Source organism: Cyprinus carpio, chromosome A8 (assembly GCF_018340385.1).
Source record: "Cyprinus carpio isolate SPL01 chromosome A8, ASM1834038v1, whole genome shotgun sequence".
Lineage (NCBI taxonomy): Eukaryota > Metazoa > Chordata > Actinopteri > Cypriniformes > Cyprinidae > Cyprinus > Cyprinus carpio.
In genome coordinates this window covers 23,807,824-23,827,765 of record NC_056579.1, presented here as the reverse complement: position 1 = coordinate 23,827,765, position 19,942 = coordinate 23,807,824, and the positions used below count along the sequence as shown (strand labels likewise).

General features: G+C 35.3%; 2 protein-coding genes across 2 annotated transcripts in view; one reads left to right on the top strand and one right to left on the bottom strand.

Annotated features, from left to right (window-relative positions):
* LOC109094791 (peptidyl-prolyl cis-trans isomerase H-like) overlaps positions 1 to 19,942 on the bottom strand; it is a 40,815-nt gene that overhangs the window by 20,019 nt on the left and 854 nt on the right. The window lies entirely within an intron of this gene.
* LOC109078321 (probable G-protein coupled receptor 160) lies at positions 703 to 10,936 on the top strand. Its single transcript, XM_019093628.2, has 2 exons — positions 703 to 954; positions 8,916 to 10,936. The coding sequence occupies exon 2, from the start codon at positions 8,932 to 8,934 to the stop codon at positions 9,979 to 9,981; it is 1,050 nt and encodes a 349-aa protein (XP_018949173.1). The 5' UTR covers positions 703 to 954; positions 8,916 to 8,931; the 3' UTR covers positions 9,982 to 10,936.

Genomic DNA, 19,942 nt, shown 5'->3' with positions numbered 1-19,942 from the left:
GTGAAAATGTATAAGTTTCATGATTTTAATTAATTAGACATGCTTTTGATTATTAAAATTTAGTTTAACCATTAAAAAGGAGTCTAGAAAAATTAAAACGGAAAAAACAGAATTTAGGAAAAAATTAAATGGATTTCATAGGGCCCTACTTATACACAGAAGTGTAAGCATTGCCCTACTTTATCAGTAAAATAATTTCATTTCTCAGTAATGAGGTTACTGCCAACTGAGAGCTGGACAGACGCAGGTAAGCGCGCGCACACACACACACACACACACACACACACACACGTGTAACTGCAGACAACCACTGAATTCTAGGAAATGAGCTCTCACTGAAAGTGTTACTCTGCCTCACAAAGTGGTCATAGTGATCTATGAAACTCTAGCCTACATGCTTCAGGATTAGTACTAAAGCAGCATGATGGTATACTTCTCCAATCATCCCAAAAACGGTTGCAATACGATATATGTAATAATAATATATTCTTCAGGCTCTGGTCCCCACCTATTGCTGAAGGGAGTCTGAACAGGAACACAAAGACATGAAGTTGCGTTACAAGTTTTGTCACTAGTTGAATCACACACTCTTACAAGCAATCATCTAAATACCGGGCGTTATTTAATCATTCAGAGCAATATGAAAAGCATAAACCAAAAACAACCACTTACAATAAACAATAATGTTAATCCTCATGTAAATAGCAAAAGCGGACATGAGTGCAGCAAAAAAGGCAACACAACTTGCAATAATGGTTTTAAAAAGAGCTAGGGTCACATCAGTCAATAAGAGTCAGGACCGCCTATCACTGTCTAAAGATGTGTGGTTTCAAGAATGTGCCCTGACAGAGATGTGCTCATTTCCTCACCAGAAACGACTCGGTTACAAATACACTTGACACTGATGGAGCTCATGGCTGTGTATCAGGATCACGACATCTACAGTTTCATCAGGTATCTCATTGGATTTTATTATATTATTATATTGCTGTCATGTGAACCTGTTTCTAGGGACAGATGGATTTGGAAAGCTTAAAGAGACAAATGCTGCATCCAGCAATGTCTTTGTGATTTTCTTTAAAAGCAGAACCTCCGTTCAACTACATTTGTGACTAGCAATAAATGCAACTAAAGTGGCAGACCACAAAATTCAGCTTGTCAGGTTTGAGTTAGGAGTACTCACTTTTTAGTAATGCTAATTTTCAAATATATTTATATCTCTACATTTATGTTGTTTGAGCTGCAGTGATGTTAACGTCACAATGCAATAAAACACCAATGGCAAACAGACTTAACATTAAGTTTATAGTTTGGAATGTTTATATTTGTGGTTAATATAAAAAGTTTAGATTTTTTCAGTTATAGGTGGCAGTCACCAAGCAACAGCAGTTAGTCATTTACAAGCAAGCATATGAATCAAATTTCACCGACATTCTGTAACTACTGGAATGCATTTCGACGAATTATCTGTACATATATAATAAATAATAACATTTGTAAATGGTATTAATTGATGTTATTACGAAGTGTTAAAACAATACAAAAATATAACTAATCAGCTGGAACATTTCATGCTATTTTACACAAAACAATAATAATGATAATAACAACAACATCGCAAAACAGGTGAGGACAAAACACAACCGATATATCTGCTCCGACATAGATAAGGAAAGTGACAGAATAAAATAGTTTTTATTCATATAACTTATGAATTGGCCTGATGTTATCTTCGTGCTTCAGAATTGTACAATTCTGAATAGAACTCATAAAAGCAATGACTGATCTGTGAATGGTCAGCCCTCACTAATCTTTTATGATCATGTTTGGTACTAAAAATGTTCTATTCCGTTCGAAGTGTTTGAATGTTGTTTGTGTAGATTAGGTAATGATATCAGGGTCCGTTATTATTTCTCCTCTCAATCCTGGGGTTTTGTTATCTTGGCTGTTAAAAGTAGGGCTGCTCGATTATGGCAAAAATCATAATCACGATTATTTTGGTCAATATTGTAATCACGATTATTTAACATGATTATGAGGGGACCATATGACCAAAACTTTATATGAGTGACTTATTTAAAGAAATTGTTGTATATTGTATTTTTTATTATTTAACATGATTATGAGGGGACCATATGACCAAAAGAGACCAGTGGAATTTCAAAACAAACAAAAAGTCCTCAAAATTATTGAAAATTAAACGAAAATAATTAAACTGTCAGTAATAAAAAAGCAAAGAACAAATACAATAGAATAATTGATACAAATGAAACAAAATATGCTTTAATGTATTTTTTATGCAAGTCTTAAGCAGTTTACAACCTACTACAGAAATGAATAATCAAATGTAAATAAAACAGCAGTCTTTACTGTAAGAATTAAACTTTTTTGTTTTTTAAAGCTACAAAAATCCTTCACTCAAGAGCAGTGTGTGACTTTAAATTTGTCTTGTTGTTGTGTTGATTAATAAGACACAGTCACAGCAGGAAAATAGCCTGCTGTCCACTTTAAGAGCCGCATGGATCCAACGCGAATAAACGCGTATTTTCATTCTCAACTCTCTACTTAATTTATTACATGACCGACTTAAGGTATACATGAATAATCACTAAGCGCAGCATTTTGACACGTTTTTGCATGTATTTGACCGTTTAGGCGCACACCTTGAGCTAAAAGATGACTTTACATGTCCGTGTTCAGTACCATCTCTGAGCGCATATATCTTCCTGCAGAGCAGCGCAAGTTCTCTTTCACACTTTTAAAAACATGAATAAATATATTTTGATAAATCAAGCACACCCCATTTTTGCAAATGTCATGTTACATGATTTTACTGATTTGCACGGGTAATTGGGCTTTTATGGAGGAATGAAAGCACAGCGCTGCAAAAAAGGGCAGAACAGGTTGCAATAATGGTTATCTCAATTGTTGTATTTTCATAATCGGAGGCCAAAATCGAAATCGAAACCGTTTTTTCTATTAATTGCACAGCCCTAGTTAAAGGGGTCATATGATGCTGCTAAAAAAGAACATTATTGTGTGTATTTGGTGTAATGAAATGTATTTATGCGGTTTTTAGGTAAAAAAAAAAACCGCATTATTTTCCACATACTGTACATTAATGTTTCTCCTCTATGCCGTACCTTCTGAAACACATCGATTTTTACTAAGCTCATTGTTGTTTAAGGTGTGGTGTGCTATTTTTGGCATTATGTCCAGTGCATTCTGATTGGCTGAATATCTTAGACGTGTGACGGAAATGTTACGCCCCTTAACATATACTGTGATGCCGTGTCCGTCCGAAGCGACGAGCCATAAACATAAAACCCATTATAAATGTGATATAAACCATGATTTAAGGCCAAACAAAGTAGTTTCGCTTTCACAGTGAAACACACAGCGTCTATACGACACGGCGGCGGCGACTACAATGAGAATAAAAGGTATGCCTTCTTTCTTTGCATGAACTTCTGGGCAGCGTTATGCAAATATTCCCACATAGTGACGTATACAAATGGGGCGTGTTAGAACGAGCCGTTTCAGAGGGGTGTGGACGAGTGTGTTAACTTTTATTAAAGAATATCTCTTTGGATTTGAGACTTTTATCTTTGCAACTTTACAGATCTTCTTTATGCACCAAGAGCTTGTAACACTTCAAAGAGAGGGAAAAAAATTGAAATCGCATCATATGACCCCTTTAAATCTTTAATAAGAATCAAAGCATTAAGTGTATTGGCAATATTATTTGTAATTGGTATTCCGCGTCACTGATCGCAGGATGATCAGAAATTTGCCTAATATTCACAATAAATAAACACTTGGTACTAGTCTAGGAAAAATATGTCAAAGTTTGCAGCAAACACATTAGCCAGGTCAGCTGATCAATCACAACGTTTACTGAAGTATTTTGTAGCTCTGGTTCACTCGATTTTACAATTGGCTTTTGGATTACAGCAGAAAGCTATAGATTATAAAATATGTGACTCACAAAAGTTTATGATTCCTTCACGTTTTTGTTTGTCATGATAATCTTGATAAACAAATGAACATGACCACCACAAGCAATAAAAAGCTAAACGTAGGCTATAAACATACATGGGCCAAGGTTAAAGGTCTTCAACGTCACCACCATTAAACCTTCGAACTCCTTCAGTCTTCATTGAAAAAGCATTTCACCTGAACAGTTTGCAAGAGTGAGATTATAAACACAACGAGGGCTGCGAAACTAGTAAGTAGTTGAGTTTTCTGTTTGATGTGCTGATGTGTAACGTCCCTGACAACCTCTGTAGTCCCATTTAGTGATTTGTTAGCAACCACCTTTCACAAGATGAGCAAAAGCTACAAAAAATAATTAAAAAAAAAAGCTACAAAAAAATAATAATGATATATATATATATATATATCTATATATATATATATATATATATATATATATATATATATATATATATATATATATATATATATATATATATATATATATATATATAAAAATGGGGTACTACTACTGATGTATTTTATGTTGTAGAATAAACATGAATATATCTGAATACAAGCTAAATGGTACACAACCGTTTGTCAATAATCATCATTTAAAACTAGGCCAAATATCTTTAAGTTTTGTCAAATTTGTCCATTGCCCACTGTTCTGCCTTCAGTGACAAGGGGATGTTGTTTATTTCAACAGTGACAGAATTTCTTGCTTTATATTGAGGCTGCACAATTATGACAAAAATCATAATTGTCGATTATTCCCTTGAAATTGAGATTATTAATTATGATTATCACAATTTACACTGAATGATGTTTATAACCATTGTTTGATGCAACTGCATGAAGCTTTTTTGAAAACTGCTTTTTTGAAGCCGAAAACACTCTAACTGAAAAACTTTTAGTGCTTTTTTATAGTATTGAGGCTCAAATGTCTACTATACATCGGATTGGTTTATTGTTTTTAAATTATTTAAAAAAGTAAAAATATGAATGGTATTATAGTGTTATACTAAAACTAAAATTAAAACAATGGAAAAACCCTTAAGATAACATGTAGAAAGAAAAAAAAACGCATCTTAAGCACACAGAATAACATAAGTGGACTTTGAACGATTAATTGCCGCTTTGAACGATTACGTATTGTGGCATCTATAATTGTAATCGCGATTAGAAATTAGATTAATTGTGCAGCCCTACTTCATTTCCACTTTCATATTTTCTGTTTGCTTTTCTGACAATTTCTGCTCACTGCAAGGTGCGCCAAGCCTATTCGCAATGCTCTTTTATGTGCATGTGTATTGGCCCACTTTTTGCCATCTGGCTTTCTTTCTTTCTTTTATTTGTATAGCGCTTTATACAATACTGATTGTGTAAAAGCAGCTTTACAGAGTTAAACAGGTAACTAGTTTTGTCAATAATTCAAGAGGACATATAACAAATTACAGTCATTTTTTCAGTATTTTTCCAGTGGTGCCACAATAACGAAAAAAAAAGTTATGGAAAACAAGACAAAAAGAATATTATTATTGCTTATTTCAAATCATAGAGCAACAACAATATAATTATTAAAAATACCCAACTCCATGTCTGCTCACTAGTGTCCCATTACCAAACAAAGTATGAACAAAAAAAAAAGCCAGATGCACTTAAAGGGATAGTTCACAAAAATGAAAATTACCCCATGATTTACTCACCCTCAATCCATCCTAGGTGTATATGACTTTCTTCTTTCAGACGAATGCAATCAGAGTAATATTAAAAAATGTCTTGGCTCTTCCAAGATTTATAATAATATTTTGAAGGCCAAAAAAGTGCATCCATCCATCATAAAAAGCGTTCCACGAGGCTCCGGTGAGTTAATAAAGGCCTTCTGAAGCTAATCAATGTGTTTGTGTAAGAAAAACATCCATATTTAAAACTATATAAACCATATAAACTGGTACAGGTGTTCACGAGAGTTCATGTTTCAGCCGATGATGTAGGCAAAGCGTAAGCTCCGGTGAGAAAATGCTAGTCTCGCAAGAACCAAGTTTTGTTTACAGCAAATGAAAACCAGTCTCCTCTGGGCTTATATGAAATCCTCCAACATTTTTCTTTACAAATCCTCATTTTAAACTTCTAATTCATGAATTGTGACCGATGTATTGTTTCACCAGAGCTCACACAAGGCCTACATCAGCCGCTGAAATGAATGCGCTTACGACAGTTAGAGAAAGCTAGAGATTACTGTTTATAAAGTTTTAAATATGTATATACTTCTTACACAAATGTATTGATTCACCCCCCAGAACTGTGTGGATAGGGTTGGGAATCGAAAATTGATTCTGATTCCAGAATCTGATACTTAAGGTCAGGAATCGGATACTTGTTGTCAAATTAAAATTCCGCCTATCGATTCCAATGCGCTTTTTTTTTTCTTCATCTGTGAGGACCAGACCTAGCGATCTGCCAGGACATTGCTCACTAATCTATGCGTTCCAAAGCTTGGCTTTATTTGCAATCAGATGCCAAAAAAGCTAAGTATAGCTAAACATGTTGTAAGAGAGGTGTCACCACCAACATGACAACCTTCATCCGTCCCTCGGGTCATTTTGACCCAAAAATGATTTTCAAAAAAATTCTAAAAATTGTGTGTTGATTTTAATTTTGCACACCTGCACTGGGAATACACACACCCACAAAAAGTTGAGTGGATTCGAGGAGTTTAAATCGGTGCAATAATAAAGGTAACAAAAGTGTCCCTCGCGGGTCATTTTGACCCCCATAGGAATGAATAGAATTTATGAGAAAACTGTGTTTTTTATTACATTGATTTATATATATACACAAAATCTGAGACAATCCAGTAATGATTTATACCCAAACGAAGGGTTGAGACTACAGAATATCCCCAATGCAGAAAAAACTCACATACACACACATGCACAAACACACACAGTATAATATGTTTCTGCTGGGATATGACTGTCATTTTTCCTTTTTTTTTTTTTTTGACTTAAATTTCAGTGATGTGGTGGAGACCAATGAGTTAATATCATATTTATATTTTTAAAAATACATTATTTATTTCATATTTATGAAATTGTATGAATATACATGTTTAGGTTATAAATCAGTTAGATTTTTATTTTTTTTTACAAAATATGGATTTTGTAATGTTTTACTATACATTTTAATCCATAAACAACCAAATTGAAGCTTTAAGATTATCTAATTTCTTATGTTTCACTTGTTTTGCTCAGTTAAAAATCTCCATAGAGTTCTATAGGCCTCTCTAGTGGCTGTAACCATAAATGCAATTTTATGTCATGTTTCCCCACCGGATGGAATCAGAGAGACTAATGGCCAATTTATACTTCTGCGTCGGGTGCTCAAAAATGTAACTACGCGTCGCGACGACGCGGACTGCAAGATCTGTGATTGGTCGGCTTGGTAGTATCACGTTTCCTCCTACGCATTTCCGGAATGATCTTCTGCACTCTGGACCGCCCACCATTTTTAAATTCCGAAATTCATTGAAGAGCCAACATGGAAATGGACCAAGTGACCGAGCGATTAATTGAAGAAGTGAGGAAATACAGCCATCTGTATGACTCCTCTTTGGGAGATTACAAAGACTGCCAGATGGCAGCGAATTCGTGGAGGGAGATTTCCTCCAACCCGTTCGCGTCAACTAGCGTTTTGGCGGTGTAACTGCAGAGCAAAACAGACATACGCAGAAGTATAAATGCTCACGACGCCATCGCCTACGTGCGTAGCCTACGACGTACACTACGGCGTACACTCGACGCAGAAGTATAAATTGGCCTTAAGTGACTCAATTCCGAGGCCATCTGCTGGTTTTTGATAAAACAGGACTGAAATTGTCTTTATTTGTTTTTGGTGAAATAATGTACAAAAACTACTTATTTGCATATATTTTCTTAGAAATATCCAGAATAAAAAGGTAAACATAATAAAAATCACCAAAAAAATAATAGAAAAACATACATATTTTTTAGAAAATTATATATATGAATGAATATATGTTTTATTTATCGGAAAAAAATGTAATTAATAAAACATTTTTGTGTTTTTTAACCTTCGTTTGGTTTTTTCCCGCGAGGGACACTTTTGCTATAGGTTCAGGAGGGACGGATGAGGGTTAATTTAATACATCGTTAAAGTTCGCTAACACTATTCAAACACCAACGTGATTCTATTCCTAAATTACAATGATTCTTCTGATTCTTTCCTCAACCTTTGACGTGTGCGTTCAATGTTGTGATCACTTCTTGGTTCGTCCGTGCAGCGTACGATCACATCAGTGTGATTTGAACATTTAAATTTGCGTTCGCGCTGCCGTTGACCTAAAGAGAGCAGTTTTCATCGGTCGTGATTGAATGAAACAGCTTCATGGTCTTTTCAACCAAAACAATATTATTATTTCTGTGTTACAAACATTCAAATAAAAAAAAGTGTATAGTTCAGATATAAACTCTGATGTGTACGGTAAGGATTCAAATATTATTTCTGTGTTACAAACATTCAAATAAAAAAAAGTGTATAGAGATTTGTCGATTACTTTGTTACGACAGTAGGTGGAGAAAAGGGGCTGTTAAAATGTATTTGTCTTTGAATCATACAAGAGATTCGTTCATGAATACTGATTCATCCAGTGATGAAACAAGTACATCTTGAGTGCATTTGAATGAAAGAAGAAAGTCATATACACCTACAATAGGATGGTTTGAGGGCGAGTTAATCGTACATATTGAATACAGTTGAATTAAAGAAAAAAAAAATCTTATACACATCTACAGTAGTAAATTTTATATTGGTCCATATGATGAATTTAACACTCAAAAACATTTGCTTAGTGTCACTGACAGTGGCAGCTGTATTTTATCAAATGTTCAACCAATCTGTTTTTGTGTTTTCAGAGTAAACTGAGATCAAATGTGGAACCAGCACACATCATCAGCGATCATGATGGCCGTCATCTGGTCCCCGGGAATAAATGAGAACTTTCTTCATGATGAAACCCTGCAGTACCTGCTCATTCTGTGCTCCAAAGTAGCTCTCAACACATTTGTTCTGACTTTCTGGAGGCACAGCATTCTCAAGTCACTCCTGGGGCTCTGCAGTGTCTCTATGTATGTGGCAGACTTGCTGCTGGTCAGTGCTGTCACCAGCGCGTGGCTTTTCAAAGAACACCTACCCACCTCCACCTCGATGTGCTTCATCTTGGCTCATGGATCGACTGTCTACGCTCTGCTTCCTCTACCCATACTCATCGCTGGGGCATTCGACTACGCCAGCTACCCATACCTAAACGTTAACTCAAGCTCTCAGCGCAGGGCTGTAAGTTACTGCATTGTGGTTGTGCTCATGTGGACATTAGCGTGCGGTTACACCTACAACTACACGGACACGCAACCTATGGAGATTTACAAAGACAACATGAGAGTCCTGGTGTGTCGCGTTCATGGATCTAGTGTAGTGTTTCAATTTAGTATGCACTTATCTATTGCAGTGGTTCTCATACTACTGATTTATTTTAAGAAGATGATTGGTTGGATCAGAAGAGCCAATAAACTGGCAGAGAAAGATCAAAACTTCCTGTACAGTCAGGTTGGGGGATGTGGAAACTCTGAAATTCAAGAAAGTTCCCCTCCTCTATTTGTCAGTCTGACTCTAGGTTTTGCATTGAACTGGATGCCCTACCTGTTGATGTGTTTGGTATGTGCCTTGGTGGGCTTTGTGGTGCCAGCTTATGCCAGTGTCAATCTTCTGTGGATGGCCTGCGCCAACAGTGTACTGGCTGGCATTGCCTTTTGGTTTAGGAGTGATGGGAGTGGACCTTTAGGAAAATTCCCAGATGACACTTGTTTGTGGAACATCTACTGGCACTTGAGCAAAGGAAACTCTTCAACTGTGGACGCACAGCTTACTACGAGAATATACATAATGGTTCACAACCCTGCTATGACTTTTCGAGAGATCTAGCCTAAAACGTTTGAAGGCTGGCATGATACTCTGCCTTGCAATCATACATGTTATGAGCAAGTTCAAATCTATAGCTGCGTTACAAACATTGGGAGCTCCTTAGCTTGAAGTCACAATGACGCAGATAGATGAAGCGACAGATGTTTTCTTCGGTGTGATGTACCTCTGAGTGTAACAGAATTACTGGGGAAAAATGTAGAATGAAAGCTTGCTTCTATCCAATGATTGAATTCTGACATGTGGGTGTTCACTCAAAAATGAGTGAAGGGTTTATTTAATAAGACTAAATGATTGGAGATGTCGGGCATACATCACCAAAGAGGTCATTCTGATTAAACATTGTGCAGGGTTTCTACAGACATGAACAAGTATCATTGCTGTAATATATATTTATAACTACGATATACAGTGAACTTTTCATGTCTGCAGACAATATTCCATACTAAATATCCCTGCAAAAAACTTGAGATTTTTGGTGGAGTAAACAATTTATTCTGAAGCAATATTTTCATCAGTGTTCTATCAGCTTTTGCATACTTAAATCTGCATATTTTTATTTACCTTTACAACGCCCTATTTTTAACCTTTTTAGATGTACGCATCATCTAACATGTCAAATTATAACAATTTATCAATAAATTCAATTTACACTAAAGGGCTGCTACAAGTCAAATTAAATAATTTACACTGCACATAATAATAATTACAACTAGAATAAATAATGTTATGAGTTTAATGTTTTAAATGCATTTATGAATATACAAATAAGAAATGTTGAGGGGGAAAATGCATGCTTTTCAACATACTTCTCAACTAAACGACCAGTAAGTGCAGGCGGTAAGTCACTTACTGAGTGAATCATTGAGTCATTCATTCAACTGATTGAGTGTGTTATCATGCTGGTATCTTAAGGACTTTCGTGGACAGCTGACTCCTAAAGCTTTTCATATTCTGTGTGGTGGTCAGATAGAAATTAATCTTTTCCAATAAGTTTAAATTGATTTTTACCTTTTATGGCATTTTACCTTTATAAGCCATTTTTCTATAAGTGTGCATTATCTTTTGAGTCAAATTCTTACATTTAATCAGTGAATTTGAATAATAAGATATTTGGACTGTTACCAAGCAAATGAAATCAGTATCCACAAAAATTCATCTTTGCAATGCAGACATAAGCTGCACCTGAATTGGCATTTAGTACACACTGTTCAATGCAGAACATGAATGCATTTAACCTGCAGTTACAAATGCATAAATAATGTTTTGATACATTAAACATAAAACGTTGAATACTTATATTTGAAATAATTGAAAAAATGGAAAAGATACTTTAAATGTGAAATTAAAACCACCAGAAGGTGGCAGCAAGTCACGGTTAATAAGTGAGTTATTGCGACTGAACAGAATCATTTAAACAGTTGATTCATTTAGGAACAAATAGCTGTCATGAAAAAAAAAAACAGGCAACAGTGTCTAAACCGCAAGTGTCTTAATAAAACTTCTAGTTTATTGAACTGTTGTAAAAAAAATCAATATCACATTTGTATATGGTAATTATTGGTGAAAAAAGGCACTCTTACGTGTGAAACTGATTAACTATATGAAGTGGTATTTTCTGCCCCCATGTCTTGAATTTGTGATCATTCTGAATGTATTTTAACAGACTGAATCATGCAGTGAACGGGAACGCACTCGACTTCACGTAATGCGTGCACTCTGTAGGTGTTTTGAATGTTATTTTGCGTTGTGAGAATATTGAGCCAAATAGCTCACTTGTCATGGTGTTACTTAAGTATATCATATTATGAATAAACTAAACATTTTGATTTTTTTACCTCAGTGTGTTTCGTCTGAGTTTATGTGTGCTGTCACGCTCATTTGTTCTGAAGTCTCTCACAAAGAGACAAACAGAGTGAGCCTCAGGGCAATCATGTATTCTGCTAACTTACTGCAATTCTCTGATGACGCAGAAAAAATCTTCGGTCCGTCCAATGATTGTAAACACTCATTCATTACGTCAGTCTGAATGTATTTTTTTTGTAGTTTGTTTGATAAATATTTTTTAAGAATCGTATAATAATTTTTTAAGTATTATTACTTATTAAGGACCCGAGGACACCCTGTTATGACTAGGTCAAAAAAAGTTAAAAAAATAAATGAAATGCATACATGGATCATTCACAGTAAGATTTTTAGAATTTAGGCAGAAAAATGGTGCTACATTCCAAGGGGCCATTCACGCCAAAGACCGTGCCTAAAAATGAAATGGAAAACGCTAGACGCTTTCTGCTTTTTAGGGTTCTTGTTGCTTCGGAGGCGCCTGCCGTTGCTAAGCAACCATGACCAGCACTCTCCATTAAGACTGGATTTGCAGCACTAAAAAAAAATTTGCTTGCAGTAGCTCTGCTACTAAATTTATTTAAAACTGGCTATCCCTGTACAGCTACGATCAGCTGTTTCTTCATCTTGGCTGAGCTTTCAATGTTGTTACTGTACAGGATGAAGCTGATTGGTTGGTTTTTGACACATGACCCGTTGCGCATTTGCGGCATTATGAAAAGTTGAAATGTTTATCTCGATGCGGCGCGGATGCTCCTGGGAAAAATGAGCACATCGCAGAGCGTTGCTTGCATTATGAGTGTGCCTGCCGCGCGTCTACATTTGAAATAATGAACTTGAGCGAGCAAAAGACGTGATGTGAATGGCCCCTAAGGCACCTCATTTAAAAATCTAATTCTAAGCCACTATCACAAGTAAACTTCACAATGGATGCAATCCCAGAATGCACTGCTATAAGCTAAATGAAAAAAAAAAAAAATCCAACATGCCAAATAAATCAAGAGAAATGTCTTAAATTTCATTCCACAGAAAAAAGCATCAATAAACATTTGACTATTTTTAATATTTGTGTTATGTATGTTTGTAAGGCACATTCACAATCACAACAAATGATAACGATAACTAACTACAATGATAACTATATTTGTGTCCACACCAGTGAAAGACAATGGTCTGTTTATTGTAAGCTTGTGCGCTGAGTTTCAAAGCAATGAAAGTGGATGTAGGTGACCTGCTGCTGCTTACGTTTCGCAAAGAAGGAAGAACAGATGCTTTGGGGATTTAGGTTTTTTGTGTTATTGTTGAATGATATTTTTGTTTTTGATGTTTTTGTGTAGTGCTTTTTTTCTATCTGATCTCTAACAGTGAATTCAGCTAACGTCAATGTAGTGAAATAAAAACAATATGCTGTCTTTTCTACTGCAACTTTAAAGGGGTCATCGGATGCCCATTTTCCACAAGTTGATATGATTCTTTAGGGGTCTCAATGAAAAGTCTATAACATACTTTGGTTAAAATTTCTCAGTGGTAGTGTAAAAAACACTCGTTTTGAAATGTGAATATATGATTTTTTTTTTTTTTGTGTTTTTGGTCCATGTTGCTTTAAATGCTAATGAGCTCTGCTAACTCCGCCCCCTTTTCTGTGGGGTGACGAGCCGTTCTCATGATCTCAGATCGGGGATCAGCGCATTCGAAAGTAAAATGAAAGTAACGTTAATCCTCTGTGTCTTCATGCTAAGATGTCGGGAGTAAATGACGACCGACTGCTATATTCACTGCTTAATCGGAGACATTCTTGTCTTCCCCTGCACCGGAGTTGACACAGTGCTCTCAGCTCACTCAGGGCAGGTCTAAGGTAAGACACCAGTCCAGTCTGTGCTGAAACGCTACTGTCAATCAGACTATTGTGGGAGGGGCCTGTACAGAACTACATCATTCTGACAGGATCCTCACAACAGCCTTGTTCAGCCTCAGAACAGATTTGAGAAAAGGGATTTTAAAATAGGGATTTAAAAAAAATTTTTATCCTTATAGGGTGGATGTGTACACACACTTCCAACACACGTTCAAACAACAACAAAAGTGAATTTTGCATCCGATGACCCCTTTAAAGGAGATGAGTCAATGTTGTTGAAACCAGCACTGGATACCTGAATTCATTTTATGTTACTCTGTTTTCTGTGCAGAGCTTCTCCGCAATTTTGTCTGCTGTTTCAAATGCGCAAGCCCTTTAAATATGAATGAAGTCTGATTGTCAGGGTTTTATTGTTCATCAGCTGTAAATATTTTTTTTATAAAAATAAGTTTTAGGAAGTGATCCCAACCATATTGTTCCTCTATTTTGTTACTGGAACAGTTGGGATGTGCACACTGCTATTCTCTCACTTTATCGTTCTTGGTGTGAACAGGCCTTTACACCGTGGTTACAATTACATAATTAGAGTTTTTTTTTCACAATCATTTAACGTCTATATATTGTCACATCCCCTTTTTTAAATCCCTTTACTTCAGGACCACTTGTCTTTTTTATGTTCGTTAATGCTTATGTTATACAATCCACCAGGACATCACATTGTAGAACTAAACTGATTCTGTTATTTTTTTAATTCAAAATTACTTTTGCTTAAATGCAAGTCATACACATAACCAGAATTTGGAATAATGTATTTTTTTTGTCTATAAAACATTATCTGTTTGAGCAATAAGCTCTGTAAAGCTATATCAAATAGCAGTATGTTATTTATAAACCATACTTTGGGAATGATGATGATTTGGCTTTTGAAAGTGTTTTTGTAATTCATGTCAATTATAATCAATGTGTAACAACCGGTAATCTGTTAATACATTAAAGGAGTGTTCTGGGCTCAAGTTGAGCTCAATCAATATCATATGTGGTGTAATATTATATACACAAAAATTAGTTTCAAAATGAGCTGTTTTTATTTAAAAGAAAGAAAGAAAGAATTTTCCTTCTTTCCTCATTTTCTTAAAGTGGGGGTCAATTTTTGGAGGGTTTAAATGCAGAAATTAAAAGCTTATTATTCTATGAAAGAACCACTTACATTAGGGTACAACGGGGCTAAAGGCTCACCTCAAGAACAAAAATGTGCTATTCACTGCGCCTAAAACGTATAATTGCAGAAAAAATATATTTGCTGTATTGGACATTAATGGAGCAACAGACTTTGTGTGAAAATAAATCTTTCAAGTTGTTTATTTTGTTTAAAAATCTTATAAATGTATGAGGTGGCAAGGGGGAGCTTTTACCCCACACACTGGGTAAAATGCACATGGTATTGATACTTCAGCTAAAACAAAGTTTTTATTAAGTCATTTATTTCTAAGTTATTGTTTGTTAAAATCACTTTAGCAAAATTTGTTTGTTAGTTTTTGAAAAATAAAATTCATTTTGGTTCAATAAATATACTGTCATTAAAATGTTAATATAAAAATATATTTTAAAATACAGAAACAAAATCATTTTAAGAAGTAAAGATTCTGAATGTACTGAAGGAGATCCAATAATAATTGAATATATATTTAAAGTAGTAACAACAAATATGTTATTATATGATATAATATGTTTTTAAATATGATGGTTTCATTCTAAACATGGTGATTATCTCTAATATGGACACCCAACATAATATATGATATTTACCATCTGAATCTAACTTATGTCAAGAAATGGAAAAGTCAGCCATCTATTAATTATCATGTTAATTACTGTGCCTTTAGCCCCAACAGCAGGGGTGCTTTTTACCCCAAATACCATACTTTTACATATTTTTTTTCGTTATTTAAAAACTGTTGCTTTAATTATCTTAAACAAAACTGAAAATCATAAAGAAGACCTTTGTCTCAAAATATACGCATTCATTTTAGCAAATCTTTGCACTGCTGCATGCGATCGCGTCAAGGATAAGACAAATAAACGCGTGCATCTTGAAAAGCGGATGTTTTGGAATGTGCTAGCCACAATTTTGTGCCATCTAGTGGTTTATTATAGGAAAATATTCTCTCTCTCTCTCTCTCTCTCTCTGTGTGTGTGTGTGTGTGTGTGTGTGTGTGTGTGTGTGTGTGTAACAGAAGCGAGCGACAAGATAAAACTAATCTTTGTGACAACATTATGCCACATATGATATTGGTTGAGCTCAACTTGTACTGAAACCAGAACATTCCTTTAATGTATCAATACGTTGCCAGTGGTTATACATTCATTTTGTTTGATAAAAATACTTTCAAAAGCCAATTTAGCCAAATCACCATTATTCCCAAAGGATTTTTAAATAGAATACTGCTATTAGATATAGCTTTAAAAAGCTTATTGCTCAAACAGATACTCTTTTATTAACAATAAAAAATAAAAATAAAAGATTATTCTAAATTCTGATTATGGGTTTGTATTTAAGTAAACGGTAATCCTGCAATTTTACCAAATTAAAGCTCTGCGAGAACTAGTAATTAGAATAAGAGTGAACGAGTACATATTGAAAATAAAACGTTTGTTTGCATTTAAGCAACAAGATTTTTTTTTTTGGGGGGGGGGGGGTGAGCTTAATTCTGTGTGTGTGTGTCAATTGAATACATACATACTTACATACATACATACACACACACACATATACATATACACACACACAGGTGCATCTCAATAAATTAGAATGTTTTAGAAAAGTTCATTTATTTCAGTAATTCAACTCAAATTGTGAAACTCGTGTATTAAATAAATTCAGTGCACACAGACTGAAGTAGTTTAAGTCTTTGGTTCTTTTAATTGTGATGATTGTGGCTCACATTTAACAAAAACCCATCAATTTACTATCTCAACAAATCAGAATACTTCATAAGACCAATAAATAAATAAAAAAAATCATTTTTAGTGAACTGTTGGCCTTCTGGAAACTATGTTCATTTACTGTACATGTACTCAATACTTGGTAGGGGCTCCTTTTGCTTTAATTACTGCCTCAATTCGGCGTGGCATGGAGGTGATCAGTTTGTGGCACTGCTGAGGTGGAATGGAAGCCCAGGTTTCTTTGACAGTGGCCTTCAGCTCATCTGCATTTTTTGGTCTCTTGTTTCTCATTTCCTCTTGACAATACCTCATAGATTCTCTGGGGTTCAGGTCTGGTGAGTTTACTGGTCAGTCAAGCACACCAACACCAGGGTATTTTAAACAACTTTTTGGTGCTTTTGGCAGCATGTGCAGGTGCCAAATCCTGCTGGAAAATGAAATCAGCATCTTCAAAAAGCTGGTCAGCAGAAGGAAGCATGAAGTGCTCCAACATTTCTTGGTAAACCGGTTCAGTGACTTTGGTTTTCAAAAAACACAATGGACCAACACCAGCAGATGACATTGCACCCCAAATCATCACAGACTGTGGAAACTTAACACTGGACTTCAAGCTACTTGTGCTATCAGCTTCTCCACCCTTCCTCCAGACTCTAGGACCTTGGTTTCCAAATGAAATACAGAACTTGCTCTCATCTGAAAAGAGGACTTTGGACCACTGGGAAACAGTCCAGAATTCCTTGACACATCTGTGTGTGGTGGCTTTTGACCCCAGCCTCAGTCCATTCCTTGTGAAGTTCACTCAAATTCTTGAATTGATTTTGCTTGACAATTCTCATAAGGCTGCGGTTCTCTCGGTTGGTTGTGCATCTTTTACTTCCACACTTTTTCCTTCCGCTCAACTTTCTGTTAACATGCTTGGATACAGCACTCTGTGAACAGCCAGCTTCTTTGCCAATGGATGTTTGTGGTTTACCCTCCTTGTGAAGGGTGTCAATGATTGTCTTCTGGACAACTGTCAGATCAGCAGTCTTCCCCATGATTTTGTAGCTTTGTGAAACAAACTGAGAGACCATTTTGAAGGCTCAGGAAACCTTTGCAGGTGTTTTGAATTGATTAGCTGATTGGCATATCACCATATTCTAATTTGTTGAGATTTTGTTGTGAATTGGTGGGTTTTTGTTTAATGTGAGCCAAAATCATCACAATTAAAAGAACCAAAGTATTATAATTCAGTCTGTGTGCATTGAATTTAATACACAAGTTTCACAATTTGAGTTGAATTACTGAAATAAATTAACTTTTCCACGACATTCTAATTTATTGAGATGCACCTGTATATATACACACAATATATACATACATTCATACATATATTAGGGGTGTAACAATATTCAAATCAAAATGAAAAACCATGAAACACCACCCACGGTACGTATAGCAATACTCTCTTGGATTACCCCGTCCCCTGCTGAGACACTTTAAATGCTTACGGCCATGATGCTTATGAATTGCTTGAATTATTTTGAAAAAGAAGGTACCATTAAGGAGTAACAGTGTCATATAGGCTACATACAATTATAATGAGAACACGACTGTAAAAGAATATGCCATGATTCAGCACACTGTTATGGAAAGAATGGGTCCACAGAGTTTCACAGTCACTCACAGCCTTTTGTGGAACCATAAGTTGCAATATTTAGTTGTGTATATATATATATATATTCCTTTCACAAATCACACAAAAAAAAAAAAAAACAATGTATGTTATTCCCTAGATTTCAACTAGCTCTAGTTTTGTAACCAGAGGAAGCTGCCATAGAGGATTTAAATTCCAGGGGTCTCATTTATAAATGTTGCGTATGCACAAAATGGGCATAGAAACATGCGTATGCATTTTTCCACGTACATTTCATGATTTATAAAAAATAAACTTGCCATAAATATGTACGCACCATACGAACATTCTAGACCTGGCGTATGAACTCTTTTTCCTGGAGTGAGAAAAGTAATTAAGTAAACAGCGATTTTAAACTGTGTTTTCATGTCGATATACTGTACACATTTACATTAAATACTCCACTCACATTAATAGAGATAAACACTGAAATTACATAATTTTACAAAAAACATAATTACATAATTTTATTACCAATAGGCTAAATAATTTTCCTGTGGTATGCTATGTTTTAATGACAGCAAGGAGTGCTATAGGCGCACAATAATTCATCTTTAAACTAAACTACAGATCACATGTTATGAGAAATATTTTAGCAAGAACAATGATCAGTGATGCGCACTTACTTTGATATTATGGTGGACACTGCTGGATTCAGTGCTCGAATGGTCCATTGTCCGGTATAGGACCAATGATAATATCTTACTGCACAACCGCAGCTGCACGGAGGTGTTGATATCGTGTGAATGCATCTCAACAACATAATGAATAATACCACTATATTTGAACGATATAACAAGGAGAAAACGGTAAAATTTTCACTTTTCCTTTTTAAAATACTTTGTCAGTGACGAGCCGAATCAGACAATTGTGTTTACACTGCAATAAATATGGGCCTAACTGTTTCCACTAAAAATAGCTAAAAGATGTTCATCAGCAAACTGCATACATTTAATTGATTTAAATTGTTTAAAACAATTGAAATACTATTTGGCCAGTGTAAAAGAATGAGATCAACTCTTTTCTAAAATATATCTGAGAACAACTTTAAACCATTTTGTTTTTATGGATATTTTCATATATTTATTATAAAACAAAACAAGGATACTGGATCATTTTTAGCAATAAAAAAATTTATGTGTATGGCACAAATGGCATTATAGTCTCCATCTCATATTTCCTTAATGTCTCGGTGTTAAACATGGTGTCACGTGCATGGGAATATGCATGGATATGATATGCAGATGAGGTTATGCATAGTTGTAAGCTCCATATATGGTGATTTCTGGGAGGAGACGAGGTGGAGATGCACGTACGCACAATCTTCCCCTGACTGGGATTCATAAAAGTAATATGCATATGTGGTGATTTCTGGGAGGAGACGAGGTGGAGATGCACGTACGCACAATCTAGCTTTTGTGCCTCGTATAATCTAGCTTTTGTGCCTACGAACACTTTTGGGATGAAATCTTGTATCAGAGACAATCAACTTGAGTGAGGGATAGTTATTAAAAAAACTGAACTCTCTTACACATACTTGAAGAGAAGCCTCAAACATTACATAGACACCCCCTAAAAACACTACAGCTGAGACCTGAATGACACCCATTAAAAACTGAACCTTAATGTGGAACCCGGAGTGATCTTGA